Here is a 15,000-nt window from a genome sequence, read left to right on the forward strand (position 1 = left end):
TCAGGTAAAAATCCACCCTTGTTTTTCGAATTTTGGACTCCTTTGGAAATTCTTATCTTTGTACATCGACGTTTGCTTTCTTTTTTTTTTCTAACAGGCGAATTCGGTTGAAAATTTGACTAATGAATTTACGTGTTTATATTTAGGAATGACAACAACAACAAAAGCGGCAGGTTTGGAGGAGCGAGCGAACTCGTAAGTTATAAATTTATGTCATTGCTTTTTTAAGCATTTAGGTAAGACACATCGTCGATCTGCACCATGGAAGAAAAACGCTTTACGTCAAAAATAGTAATCGCAGTGTCTTTTAGCTTAAAAAGTTAAAAGGGCTGTAGCCTCGGTAAAAAATCTGATTTTACGCCATATTTTTCCTTGCTTGTGTGTGTGTCTTACGTAAAATATAAGCAGCCTGTGTAGTCTCACAGAGACGCAGCATTTTTTCATTCGGTTGGGGAATAAACTGACAATCCTCCTGTGGTATTTTCAGTTAATAGAATTATTATTTCAGGCATGTAAGGAGTTGGGATTTTTGACTCAAAACATTCGACCTTGGTTACGGGTTACAATTAGTTTTGGACGTAAATTTCTCTAATCTTACAGGAAACTTTACCTGGAGTTACGATCACGACATACTGATGTGCCGGGAAGTTCTAGACATCGAACCATACCAGTTTAAATTAAGAAGTCCCGAAAGAGGGAAAGCATGGGAAGCCATTTCAAGTCACTTAAATACGACATCGTGTCCAAAGTTCCGAGTCACCCCACGATCTGTTCGCGATAGGTATAACCTACTGACAAAAAAACTTCAGGCAAGACTAAACACGGAAGAGAAGGCTAGTGGTATTGCTGTGAATAATTCCGAGCTTGATGATCTTTTAGAAGAAATCTTAGAGAAGGAAAAAGCTGCAAAAGAGAAGCTCAACAATGACGGTGATGATAAAAAGAAATCTCTCGAGAATGAAAAGGTGGCTGCTGAAGATATGCGGAAACGTGCTTTAGAACGGGTAGGACAGACGACTAAAAGAAAGGATAAAGAAGAGGGAACTGAGACAGGACCATCCAAGAAAAAGAGTCGAAAGAGCACAGGCGAAGCAGTGGAATATTTAAAGGAAAGAGCTTCTACGGAGATACAGCTAAGGGAAAGGGAGTTGGAGATGAGAAAGAAAGAGCAAGAAAGCATGTCACAAAGGGAGAGAGAGAGGAATGAGCAGCAAGATAAAGTGCTCTCTACTATGCTCAAACAGCAAGACCAACAGCAGCAGATGATGATGATGCTCATGAATCAACAACAGCAACAGTCACAGGCTTTAATGTCTCTGATAAGAAAAATTGTTCCAAAATAACTTACAGTTATTTTCATTGTTGTTTTACATAATGTTGACATCCCATTTAAAGTTGTGCATTGCGTCCAATTTTCTTACAGTCAGATGTTCTTACGCAACATTCGTTGAGTTCTTAAACCAATTATCTCACAAGTAAACGCGAACACGATTCTTTGGAATTCGCCTCGATGTATATTCATTTCATCTTAGTGTTTTTGTTCGGAACATTAAAAAATACACATTTGTGAGACAAATGATGACTTTATTCAAGGAACTGGGTGTTTACTAACGAGCACTAATCCTATATAATCAGATCCAATTACTTTGCGAATTACTTTGCGGTTCAGCTCACTCAGGAAAAGTACTCCTCTAAAGTGGGTGGTTCCAGGGCAAAAAAAGAGGAGGTTTGGTTACCGTAAAGACAGGTAAGAGCATTCTGGAGAAGAGCAGAAACTATATACATCTTGCCAACACTACTGAGGCCAATTTTAAGGTTTTTCTTGAAGTCTAGACACTTAAAATAGTTGATTATATCACCGAATAACCATTCAACGGAGGACCCAATGACACTCATTGAAGCATTATATGCTTTCATTTGGTCAGTAAGGACCCAGTGTCGAAAAGGACATTGTAGATGTACCCTTAATGGATACGCCGGATCCCCATAAACACACATGGGTTGCCTAGCGTGCGAAAAAGCAAATTGTTGTAGGTCACTTAGAAATCCTGACTCCGTTAGCATGGATGCATCATGTTTTCTGCCCTCTGCAAGAAATCAAAGAAAAGCCGGTTGTGATCATAAACCTTTAACATTTGTTTACTTGTGCATATACGGCATACAGTAAGCTAAGCTTACGTTACATAACCTCGTGTTAAATGATGTGGAAGGTTAATACCATAAAATTCAGGTCTTACCTACTGGACCATACATATTGGCAATCAAGCCATTGGGTAAAACAACTGACTGAAATTTTAAAGCGTGTACCCGCTTGTGTCCGTTGTACAGGATCCTTTGATTGTCCCCAGGCCGAGCGATCGGTCTCACTGTGCCGTCTATAAAGCCGAAGCAATTTTGTAGAGGGGCACCTTTTGCGCTTATGGCTGCAGCGTACATTTCCATCTGGTCAGGGCCTAAGATATCATGATTCCATCGAGTTATTCTAGCACCGTGGGTGTCATATCTAAAGTCTAACACAGTGTTAGTCACCATACTGATCATGGGGACAGGCTTCGCAAATCTGGGAATCATATTCCCATATCTGCAGGGGAATGACAGCCGTCTCAAGAGCATGCAAAGACCCTCCATGCCGTCACAAGTAGATCCTTGTTCACACCGTATGGTCTCTGGAACGCCAAGAACTTCTGCACTTAAAGGAATGTCTCTTTTCTTAAATCTAAACTCTGCCAGACACTCGGAGTCGGTCATTTCATCCAGCGCGAACATTGAATAATCCTCGCATGGAATGCAAGGATTTTTCGAGTCGAATAGATCATAGAACAGTAAATATTCTTCATCGTCAATAAAATTAGACGTATGGCTCAATAAAAGAAGTTCTTGCATTGCTTTAAAAGACGCCATTTCGAAGGAACAGTTTGCAATCAGTATCGTCGTCGTCGTAACGGCTGACCGCTTCTTAAGTTTCTATTTTCCCGCCGAAACCGACGTTGTCGTTCCAGTCCTTTCGCTGTCAATAGACGTCGTCGACTAAGCCGTCGTCGTGGTTCTTAAGTTCCCTATTATTGCACACGTCAATAACTCGCTCAAGTAGCCATAAACACCCGGCAAGTCGGTGAAAGTGTAACTACACCGTCTAGCAATGTCAAGGATAGACACCATTTAAAAATGGACATCCACATAATAACATACTAAAGGCCACATTCTGCCATTTATTTGACATTATGAGAATGAGAAAGTTTCTTAGTATGGAATGCACAAAAATCTTAGTGAATACTTCGTGACCAGTCGCTTGGACTATTGTGATAGTCTCCTACATGGGTTACCTAACAACCAGCTGCACAAACTCCAATGTGTGCAAAATGTAGCTTTATGAATTATCTGCGATGTTAGTCGATTTGATCATATTACTCCTTCTTTGTACTGTCTCCACTGGTTACCCATTACTTATAAAATCAGTTGAAAATCTTACTTTTTGCCTTAAGAGCTGTAAATGGACTTGCTCCTTTGTATATATCAGACCTTTTGCAGCCTAAGTCAGCCTCCAGATATAATCTCAGATCTTCTGTGAACACACTATTACTGAAATATCCTACTTTTAAGAGTCTTACTCCTTTACGTGTGCGGCACTCAAACTGTAGAACAATCTCCCCTGCGATATCCATACAGTATTGCCAGTAATTTGGATCATTTCAAGCGCCTACTCAAGACTCATCTGTTCAGAGAGGCCTACAGTCACTACAGCTAGTATTTTTACATAATTGAAACCATACCTTTTATTTTTAGTCTACTTGTCATATACTAGAGTTGGTCTATTACCTATTAGTGTTATTATAAGCTATTTTTGTCATTATCTACCCATTTGGATTTTAAATACGCTTATTACGTGGAATGCCGAAGGCATCCACGTCTTAAAACCGGGCTGGTGTCTTTTTTTCGTTGGTAGTCACAAATGTGCATACCCCACGGACATTGAATTAATCTTCGATCGGGTGGACTGACTTACAATCCCTCCCGTATTTCGCATCTTCCCTGCTCCGAGGAGAACTCCTATACTTCCCAAGCCATCACAATTCTTCTCTGCTAGCGCGTTAGACCACTCGGCCACCGTGACACACTTCCGTCTGGTTGGTGAAAGCAAACGTTTATAATAGAATCTTTCCGCCCGCCATGATTGTTTCAGTATTAAACTATTCGATAAAGTGGATAGATGCTTTTTCTTTGAAAAAGGCAAGCTTTAAAGGTAAGGAGAATTTTCTACGTTATTTCTAGATCTTGCTTCGTACTTGTGTGTTCCACTGTGAACATTATTATTTTGCATAGAACGAATACTTCATTAGAAGCATTTTGCATAGAACGAATACGTACTCCAATATTTCTTGGGAACCAGTTTGTTCGCCGTTTTGACATAGAAAGAAAATAAGAAAATAGCTTTCAACGGCCAAACAAGATAAAAAATGAAATCAAGTTTAAATAAAACGAATTAGTTATCGCCGTCACGGGGACTTCGCAGCCGTCCCCCATCTAAGTACTAACCTTATTCGGAGGAGCTTAACTTCAGCTGACACTTGGACTAGCATCAACTATTGTGATCTTTATGTTAAATTCGCACATAGATCTTGTCGAACTTTATAACACTTGAAAGAAAAAAAAAACGCACTAACAAAAACCAGGTGTTATGCCGTCGTTCTGTCACAGATGCATCCTTTGTTTCGTGAGTTGTCAGTAAACACGCAAGGTATAACTTGATCACAGGCGGCCGCTAAAATCGATGTCACTTTCGATTTTGCGATTTTACTTGTATGACCAAAAGTACGATAGAAAAATTGAACTCTGATGGAACGTAACAAAAATCTCCCGAAATGTTTTTCGCTGATGGCAAATTGTTTTATTCTTGATCGACACTTCCTAAAAGTTCCTTCTGCTCTCCTTAAAAACTACAATATTTATTTACTTTTTCGTTAATATTTGTTTTGCATAAAGCAGGCTAGCAAAATCTGTACCTTGCTTTGTTCGCGTTTTTGAGCGTTAAAATAGAATTTTTGGGCGTATGTTCCTGACAGCAAAAGTCGCATATTTTGACGTCCCCCATCCAGATACTAAACCCGCTGGAAAGGGAAAAAAAAAACTTTAGTAACATTGGTCTTGGAAAGGTGTCAGAAGCTCAGAGTACACGCTTAAGCTTGTGGTGAGAAAGAAGTTGTAAATGATCAACATATCAGCTTTGAAGCCAAATGTTTCTCGATTTCCTGTTATTTTCATCAATCGTTCTGGGCTTCGTATTTTACTGAACCACATGTCTTCTTAGAGGGTATATAGCAAAGATGTCTACCATGGCACCGTAATGATTTACGATACCAAACAATGTCGTGTACTATTAGAGCTGCATATTGTGCAAGGACTTGAATCTCCTGGAAAAAACAAAACGCAGCTCAGTTGACAGTTATGGAGAAAACACTGTCAAGTTACTGCACTACCACACGCAATGCGTTCTTACTTTGAACAATATCCCGTATCTCCTCAATTCTACCCCCCCCCCCCCCCCCCCCACACACCTCCAGACTAAAAATCCCGTATCCCCACAATTTTTTTTACCTAATTATCCCGTATCCTGATCGCTTCTCGGGCTTTTGGCTAAGATTAGTTTCTTGGCCAAGGGCTACGGTCAAGTACTATTGTGCAACGTACGGTACGTTTTCAGTGCCGTAAGGGGCAGGCACAGGACAGTTTCGGCTGTTTGTCTGTTCTCTCGAGAAACGATGACGACGGTTTTTTGGGTTTTTTGTTCAGCTTGAGTGTAGAATCAGGACGAACTGTTGTAGTTTTTGATAACTATTTACTACTTGTAGCTTTTGTTGAGTTTTGAATCGATGATAGAGAGAGTTTTGGCGATCTCAATCCGGACTGGACTACTGGATTTAATAATTTTTCTTAACGAGATTTCAAGTTATTGTGGAACGTTTGGTACCAAGTTACTGTTACTGAAATCAAGATTATGGACTTGTAAAATTAGAACTTTGGACTGGACTATAGAACACGCAATTACGGAATTTTTGAGCATTGAGAGAAATAGAGCACGGATGTTGTCTTCTTGTCTTCGCCACGGCAAATTTATACAGTTTGCAAGGAACTAAACCAGGATTACAGAACCAGACGTCGATTACAGGGCCCGGTTGTTTGAAAGCCAATTACCTTAATCCAGGATTAGCGTAAACTTTTGTTTCATGTTTTCAACTTTTTGGTCACAGTTTCCTTTGCTTATTTTTGTTTTTCAAGATTGACTTCTTCTAATGTAAAGTTTTACTGAATATCAGCCTTGAACAGCATTTGGGAGTAGAGGATAAAACTCGTTTTAAAACCCAGTTTTTGAACAACTGGCCCAGGATGATAAGTTGTTGAACTGTGATTTGTAATAAGTTTTTCGGATGATTTAAGGCTGATCCTGTAATTTTTGGATGAAAGGAGTTAACGAAGCAAGTAAAACTGTAGGATTTGAATTAAGTCTCCTTCCAAAAAATAAGTAAATAAAAGATCCCGTATCCTGATAACCTGCTAATAGGGCTTCGTTGTTTGCATTTGCAATTTTAGTAACATTAGTAATGAGTTTTTACAACAAAAAACTTTAACTTATATTACAAATGTATCTTTCTGGTAATCTTTCGCCATTTTCCAAAGTCTACCTATAATTGAAGTTGACTGTAACTGGACAATTTGTGTTAACTGTTTGCGCATTCCACGGATACGCCCTTGTAGGCGTCTTGTTGTAATTAGTATTATCACTTTAAAATTGTAAATTATTTTTCCATTTTGTGATGTACGTGTGAGCATCTTACTTTGTAACACGTGCAATAGAAGTAAATGAATTATTATTATTATTATTATTATTATATGCAGTATCAAAACGTATAGATGCAAAAAATGTATGGCATGTATAGGGCGCCCAGCGTAACCTATACAACCTAAAAGGAAATTAAACTAGTTACACAACCATATATCTAAGCAAATGATCCTATAAAATAACAGTTTTTAAAAATGTTGAAAAAAAGTATACAATATGTACAATAAATTAAAAGTAATAATAAAAGGTTAATTGTTCATTATCAAAAAATAAAATGTTCCAACGTATAAAACAGCTGCTTTGAAATAACGAGCTATATGCAACGAGTATGAAATGGTGGCTTTCTGCATCTTCTCTAAAACATACTTTAAAACAAGCTTCTTCATAGTTTCTTCTACGTCCTTCGACCATCCTCCCAATGCGTCAATGATGATGTTACATTGCTGTACCTCGTAACCAGGATGCTGTTGTTTTAATTTTAAAAGTAGTGGAACATACTTTATTGCCTTCTCTTCAACTTTCTTTGCACGATTATCAATCCAGGGGCAGCTCATTTCTACTGCCCAGACTTGCTTTACCTTGCGGTCCACGAAGCGAGCATCAACTCTATTAGCTCTAACATATGTGTGTTCTGCATATACCGCCACATCCCAAAAAGCTTTCCCTTCATCCGACTCATAGATAGGTTTTGGTTTCACAGGTGAATACCAAGGAGGAACACCTTCCACCAACTTGAGATCTTTGCACTTCTCCAAGAATAATATCTTCAGAGCAGCATCGGGTCGGTCCAAATACTTTGATTGAGCAAGTGTAGAACATCCTGAAAAAATGTGTGGAAGTGTCTCTGCTTCTTTACCGCACAGCCTACAGCTTACGTCTCCCTGGGTTGTTTTGGTCTTTTGTGTTGTATACACTTTGGTTGGCAAGAGTTGTTCATAGAGTTCGATCATACCTTCAACTGTATGGGTGGGTGCCGATGACCAATCCTTCATCCATGCAAAGCACGCATCTTGACTAAGTTCTTTATCTTTCCAACGCGATGTGAGTAACCGCCCATGTCAATTCTCTGCCTTTATCGTCTCCTATAGCTTATCTATCATTGCACGCTTCAAGAGGTCTTTGATCTTCGTTGCCTCAACTTCTACATCTGGTCTTCTAGCTAAAGTAATTGAAGGATTCGGATACCTAAGAGATAAACTTATCTCCAGTTCGTCTGCATATTTGTGTGCTTCAGTTAGTAGTGAAGAATGGCCTTTATCTACTGCTCTCTCCTCAAACATCTGGACAGTTCTTATCGTAGGGTCTGCATTCTGATAGACCTTTGCAGCAGCTTTGATCTTTGTAAGCTTGCATTCTTGTTCAACGGATCTCAGGCCACGCCCTCCTAGGTGTCTTGGTAGATACATAACAGCTGTCGAGCTCAATGGGTGTTTTCCTCCGTTCTCGTGAATAATCTTTCGGGCTTTTCTATCAACTACTCTCAGTTCGGTGATAGGCCAGTGTTGGGTCCACATCAAATAGCTGAGCACGGGAAGTGCAAATTGATTAGTTGCTAGTACTCGGTTAACATCGGAAAGAGGGCTAGACTAGATTACAGACAGGCGTTGAAGGTAGACCTTTGCTGCACTCACGAGAGCTAACTTCTCGTCCTGTTTCACTGTTTCACATACTCCGAGGAACTTAAACCTTGAACCTTCTTTGATACTTTGAACCACTGACTTCTGATCGAGTTTAAGACCTGCTGCATCACGCACTAGAACACCTCTCTTGACATGAATAGTATTGCACTTCTTCGGGTTCCACTGTAATCCAATATCATTCATTGCTGCACATGTGGATCTTAGGACTGTATTAAGCTTTCTTTGAGACGATGAGAAAACTTTAAGATCATCTATGTACAGTAGATGAGTTATTTTCATACCAATTGGTTTGGATAGCTTATAACCCTCTGTTGCATTAACTAGCCACGCTACTGGATTCAAGCAGGGCGTAAATAGACGTGGACACAACGCATCGCCCTGAGGTAGTCCTCTCATAAATCGAATAGTATGGGAGGTCTCGGTTCCACACTTTGTTCTAACAATGATCTTAGTGTTCCAGCTCTTTAGTAGTTGCCTTATTACTCTGCACAGCCAATAGGGGAAACGGTGGACATCCATACTTTTAGATAACCATTTATGATCGACGGTGTCATAAGCTTTTTTCACGTCTACCCACGCCATACTGAGATTTCGATGCCCTCTATGGCAATCCAACCTAACCATTCGATCTATCATAAGGTTGTCCGACGTTCCACTGCATTTCGCCTTTGCACCTCTTTGTTCATTCTCCATCAGTTCATTCTCAGTCAAGTAACTGTCTATAGGATCTCGTAGACACGAGGTAAACCATTTGTACATGCTATTTAAACACGTAATTGGACGCTGGTTTTCACTTGTGAATTATCCGGACTTCGGTATAAGTCTAGTTTTTCCTTCAGAGAACCAAGCAGGATAATCCTCAGTGGCCTCAGAAATAGACACAAAGGCCTTAGCCACACCCTCATGAAGTACCTGTGCACGTTTCCACCAATAGTTAACGAGTTTATCTGGACGCGGAGCACTCCAGTTTCGTTTCTTCGATAAGATCTTTACAGCCTGTATAGTATGAAGGCCCCACGAGTCATCAGAGGGTGGGGGTACCTTTTTGGCAATCGCCTCTCTTATGGGTCGCAACCATTTTACATCTTCGTTACCAGTCCCACTCTTCTCCCATAAATCCATCCAGAAGCTACATGCTTGATCAACGTTCTCAAATGTATTGTCTCCGTTATCGCCGTTGTCATTGTCCCTTACAAATTTAGGTCGACCCTCTTCACCCTTGCACAATGTACCAAACCTTGAGTATACACTCCTTGTATCCTACTTGAATTGACGATTTAGAGACCTGCTTCGTCTTGCTTGTTCTGTTTGATGTGATTCCCCTTCAACTTTCGTAGCTGTGACTTCTTCTTTTCCATATAGCTTACGAGTTCAACAGAAGAGATTGCTCTACACTCTTCTAACAATAATCTTCTGTTTTTCCTTCCTTTCTTTGTCAACTTTCTATTTTCTCGTAATCGCTCCAGCTCCGCCTTTGCAATAGCTATCACCTTTCTGAGATTCATATAGCTTTTTCCTCGTATTCTTTCTTGTTTTTATCAGTTAAAGCTTTCCTCGGTCTTCCGCTTACATTGGGTTTTTTCCATTTCTTCAACAACAGAAAAGTGGCCACGGTCGAATAAAGTGCACAATTAACAATCAATAAAAGTATAAAAGGATCCTCCACTGGTGATATAGTGTGTTGGTTAATTATTTCACACACGACAATGTTGATGTTTTCAATGTCCCTTTTTGTTGGTTTTTCTTTAGTCCTAGTGTCGATTTCACGAGCTCCATAATCACCCGGTTGACCGTACACAAATTCAAACATTTGTGAAGCCTTTTCTTTTAGTGCAAGTGCCTCAGCAGTTAATTGATTTTATGTAGATCCCATAGGAGTAGTGCTGTGAATGCTATACAAATTCATTCCATGTTCAAGCTGATTAGCATTTTCTTCTGTCGAAATATTATCAATATTTGCGATATTTTCGATATTTTCATCGTTATCTCTTTCGGTTTCATTCCCCTGCCGTCTTCCAACTTTATCTAAAATGTTGTTCGCTGCATTGCCTAACGATTTCTCTAGTCGAGCTGCCTGGTTTCGTAGGTTTTCCCGTGGTATTGCAGGATATTCGTAACCATGCTGATCCCATGGCTCCTTCATGATTTCCATATAGCCTTTCTTACGATTACCATGCATCCATAGCTTCAGGTGCATTCGATTTTGTCATCAGTACAGCTTTCCTTTTACATTCGAGCAGAGTAGAATTCATTTTATCAGTCCATTTTAACCTTCTATTGCCTTGAGCTTGTCCGTTATTTTCTTCCATATTCAGGTTGTCCATTAAACTCAAATGAAACTAACTCGTCGCAAATTTTGAATTTAACCCCTAAAGGAGACCAATCTAGGCGTGGCTTAGGCAAATTGTGACCCCTAAAAGAGACCGTTTAAAAACACAAAAATACGACACGCAATGAGTTTTAATGATAAAAAGGCATAATCATCGAATGCTTTTATCTAAAAAGAAAATTTAAAAGGAAATTTTACTTCTGTTTCTCTTCGCGTAATTCTGTGTTACTTCGCGGAACCCTAAACGAGACATTGGTGGCATAAAATATTGGCGCTTTGCCCGGAACACCCTAAGCGAGACCAAAATCCAAAATTTACACCCCTAAGCGTGAGGACGAGCATCCCCGTCTGTTTCATATGGGAGTTCCCCCCCCCCCCCCCCCCGGGACTAACTATGAAAATATAAGTTTGATTTCCTTCGCTGTGAGACACCAAAAGTCTCTCCTGTTCGGTTCGACAACTGCCAAAGTATATAAATACTTGCCACTCTTCTTCTTCTTCTTCTTCTTATTATTATTATTGTCACGAGATGTCCACTGTCCTTCTTGTCTATCCCTTTTAGCATTCTCTGGTGTAAATCTTCACAGGATCTTTGAGATCATGAAGATCCTTGAGGATTTTTGATATTCCTTGGTAACATTCAGGAAAGAGCCACAAAGATCTTAACAAGATCCTCAAAAAATCCCATGATGATCACAAGATCTTTGGTAAGATTATTGAAGGATCCAAATAAAGATCGTAGAAAAGAGAGAAATTCTTGCAAAAATCCTCAAAGATCAAAAAGGATCTTGCCAAGATCCTTGAGGATCCTCAAAAATCTTGCCAAAGATTCTTAAAGGATCTTTACGGATCTTTACGGATCTTCAAGGATTTTAAAAGGTCATTCAGTATTCTTACCAATGATCTTCAAGGATGTTTGTGGTTCCATTAAAGAACCATGATTACTACCAATTATGGCTTAGATTCACGTCAGGGTTACGGTAAGCACCAGGATGTCATTTGAAAATCTGAAAACAGGCTAATTTTATAGTGAATTTGGAAATGGCCAATTCTTATTAAACTTTCTTTATTTTGCATAGATCTGTTTATCATTGTCAAAATCATTTTAAAAAAGTTGGGGATTAAGGATACAATTACAGCATGTCCATATAATACTGAGGCCAGTTGCAAGACCACAAAATTTATTCTTTTTTTCTTCCTGATTGTGAAGAAGTGATGTAATTCATACATTTAATACTACAGTAACAATACTTGCTTGATAAAGGTACAGTAAAAACCTGCATATAAGAAGGAAGTTTTTCCAAGCTAGGCTAAGAAGGTTCTGATAAAAATGGTTCTTAACTGGAAAATTAGGCTACAGACTGCACTCAGGTTCTTGTCTGGAAAATAGAATAAAATAATGAAGTTAGTTTGTACGAAGATTTGCAAGATGAACAGAGCAAAAACAACAATAAAACAATGGCACTGTGTTACTGCTGGGACGAACTCGGTACTGGTAGAACTTGTTACATGATCTTTGTGTATTCAGTGTTGACTGAATTTCTAAAATAAGAACAATTTCCAAAATGTTAGGCTAAAACATGTTCTTATTTAAAGGGATCTAAATGGACCGTCTTAGCCTAACAGGTTCTTACATGTAAAAGTCCTTATACGTGGGCTTTTACTGCAACGTTTTTACTTTTGTGCACCCACATAGCCGTCAATGCAGCTGTTGCATAATGCCTAAGGAAAGCTTAGCTTACAGGAATAAAGTAACTACAACATTTTTTTTTTTCGATTTGTATTTACGCTTTGGTTTCCTCTGGAACAATAAGCTTTAAGATACTTAGATACAATCTTATAAAGCAACATGGTATTTTATAAAATAATTAGAATAGTACCCGCACTCCTATTGATCAATAGCTGTGTTTAGATGATAGTATGGAAACACGGCTATGACATCACACGATTTTGATTGGTTATGTATTTAGACGCCGTTTTGGTTGGCTGGTGCGAAAAATGAGTGTGTATCAAGAAAACCTGTTTCAAAACAGACGTAAAAAACCAGCATTTTCCTTTAGTTCTCGACTTATCTTTGAGAAATATTTTATAAAAGCAATAGAGGACTTTTTTCCGTGTTTCCATAGTCTCAAGTCTAAGCATTTCACACAGGCATTTTGTAGGAATTGGAGGGTTATTTTTGCATTTTTGATACAAGAAAAGTTCGTTTTTTCACCTTTGTTTTCTCTATGAAATTCATAAATTCATAATATTTTGTATCTTTAATTGACTTCTGTTATTTGGATATTGGTTGTAGAAATGTGTCAAAGAAAGATGAAATTCTTTCTGTAGGTCCATCGCAGCCCGAGATGATTGGTCTCGTTGTTATGGTTGGTTTGTGAATTTTCGTTAGAGTATAAAACTCTGGTATTCTAGGTGAGTTGGATGTTTGTGATAGCCATATTTTTTTTCATGCTTGTGTAACCCTCCGATTCCTACAAAATGCCTGTGTGAAATGCTTAGATCATCGTTTTGCCAGCTTAGGAACTTATAAAAGATTAGAAAATATCTCACTCGGGAGTCTAGTGAAATTTCTGTGCATTCTTTCGTAACATCTAATCTAGACTATTGCAATTCCTTACTCTACGGCTGTAGGAAATCGCAGTTGAAGAAGCTTCAATACGTTCAGAACACTGCCGCCAGGATTGTTACTCAGACTCGTAAATTTGATCACATTACGCCTGTCTTATTTGACCTACACTGGCTTCCGGTTAGTTATCGTATTGTGTTTAAAATTCTTTTGCTAGTTTTAAATCACTTAACAACTTTTCCCCCAGCTATCTGGTGGACAGACTGAGTTATCAATCGCATTCCAGGGTCTTGCGTTCCGCATCTAAGCAGCTGTTAGAACAACCCCGATCAATCACGAAAACTTACTGGGGTAAGGCTTTTGCAGTGTGTGCCCCTAAACTGCGGAATTCACTACCATTAGATTTGCCTAAGTCACCATCTCTAACTGGTTTTAAGAAAGAATTGAAAACATATCTTTTTAGGCAATTTTTGGAGAGTGGGTCATTGTTTTTGTAAACTTTTTGGTTTTAAGACCTGTAATATAATGATTGTAAATAGATTGCTAATATATATATTTTTTATGCTTGTAATGTGTAAATTATTTCATTTTTTAATATTGTAAAGCGCCATGAGCTCAGGATATGTGCGCTTTATAAATAAAGTTATTATTAATGTGGTTTTTACGGTGTAGGTCAGTTATGAGGTGCAACTGAGACCTTGTGAGTTCCTTTCACCATGGGCTCTGTGAGACGTCTGTAGCTTTTGTTCGTCGTTAAGGAGGTTTTCTCTCTCCTCTATTTTGTCAGTTTCGTTTATGATAACAGTGGTATTGCCCTTGTTTGCATTTTCCAGGTTAATATCATTGTTTCGTTTCAATTTATTTAGTGCCTTTTGTTCGTGGCGTGACAAGTTTTGTTTCGGCTTTGTTATTTGTATTTACGTTAGTTGTAATTTAACCTCCTCAAGGTAACTTCCGAGAGCGACTGATTTTTGAACTGGTGGATTCCAGTTAGATTTAAGGTAGAAAGGGTGAACGTTTCTATTTTTTGTCCCTAGAACATGTATTGAAGATGCATTCGTCTTGCAAAAATCTGAAAATCCTGCAATAATTGCCTTTGGATTCTGTTTTTGTTCACCGGTACTGGTTCACCGGTATAAATTTCAAACCATGAGAGATTAACACACTCACAAGAGTTAACATTCGGCTGACCTCATTGTACTGTTTCTGCAAGTTAGCAGTCGTAGCCCTAAGCTCTGCAGGGTCTATTTTGGTTTTAGCTACAGATGTAAGTATTGTGTTGCCGTTACGGCGAGTCTTAGAGTTCTCTTTGTTAAGCTTAGTTTTCTGTTTCTTAAGACGGCGATAATGAAAGCTTGTTAGGGTCTTCAACGAATCTGCGTTCAGCTTTTTGTTTTTATTATTATTATTTATTTGTTTCGCAATACAACAAAAAGCAAAAAAAATAATTACAAGAAAAGAAATGTACTTATAAGACCAGATAATGAAATAAGTTACTAAAGAACAATCACTACAATGAATAACACACATTTACAAAGACTTAATCGAAATGGCAAGGGGGCCTGCAGAAACCACTGGGCTTATACGAGGGAGGCCTCCTTACTAAACGGGACGCATGCATTAGATC

General features: G+C 38.7%; 2 protein-coding genes across 2 annotated transcripts in view; one reads left to right on the top strand and one right to left on the bottom strand.

Moving 5' to 3' along the window:
* LOC137977192 (inner centromere protein A-like) overlaps nt 1–1,343 on the top strand; it is a 12,867-nt gene extending 11,524 nt beyond the window's left edge. Inside the window, exons 3-4 of the mRNA XM_068824459.1 lie at nt 98–173; nt 601–1,343. Of these exons, the coding sequence (XP_068680560.1) occupies nt 98–173; nt 601–1,343 (819 nt within the window). The remainder of the gene's footprint in view (nt 1–97; nt 174–600) is intronic.
* Nucleotides 1,344–1,674: 331 nt separating this feature from the next.
* On the bottom strand, nt 1,675–2,901 carry LOC137974837 (uncharacterized). Its single transcript, XM_068821831.1, has 2 exons — nt 2,238–2,901; nt 1,675–2,087 (listed from the first exon to the last, which is right to left on the bottom strand). The coding sequence occupies exons 1-2, from the start codon at nt 2,899–2,901 to the stop codon at nt 1,675–1,677; spliced, it is 1,077 nt and encodes a 358-aa protein (XP_068677932.1).
* Nucleotides 2,902–15,000: the final 12,099 nt, after the last annotated feature.

The sequence above is a fragment of the Montipora foliosa genome, chromosome 11 (assembly GCF_036669935.1).
Source record: "Montipora foliosa isolate CH-2021 chromosome 11, ASM3666993v2, whole genome shotgun sequence".
In the NCBI taxonomy this organism is placed as follows: Eukaryota; Metazoa; Cnidaria; class Anthozoa; order Scleractinia; family Acroporidae; genus Montipora; species Montipora foliosa.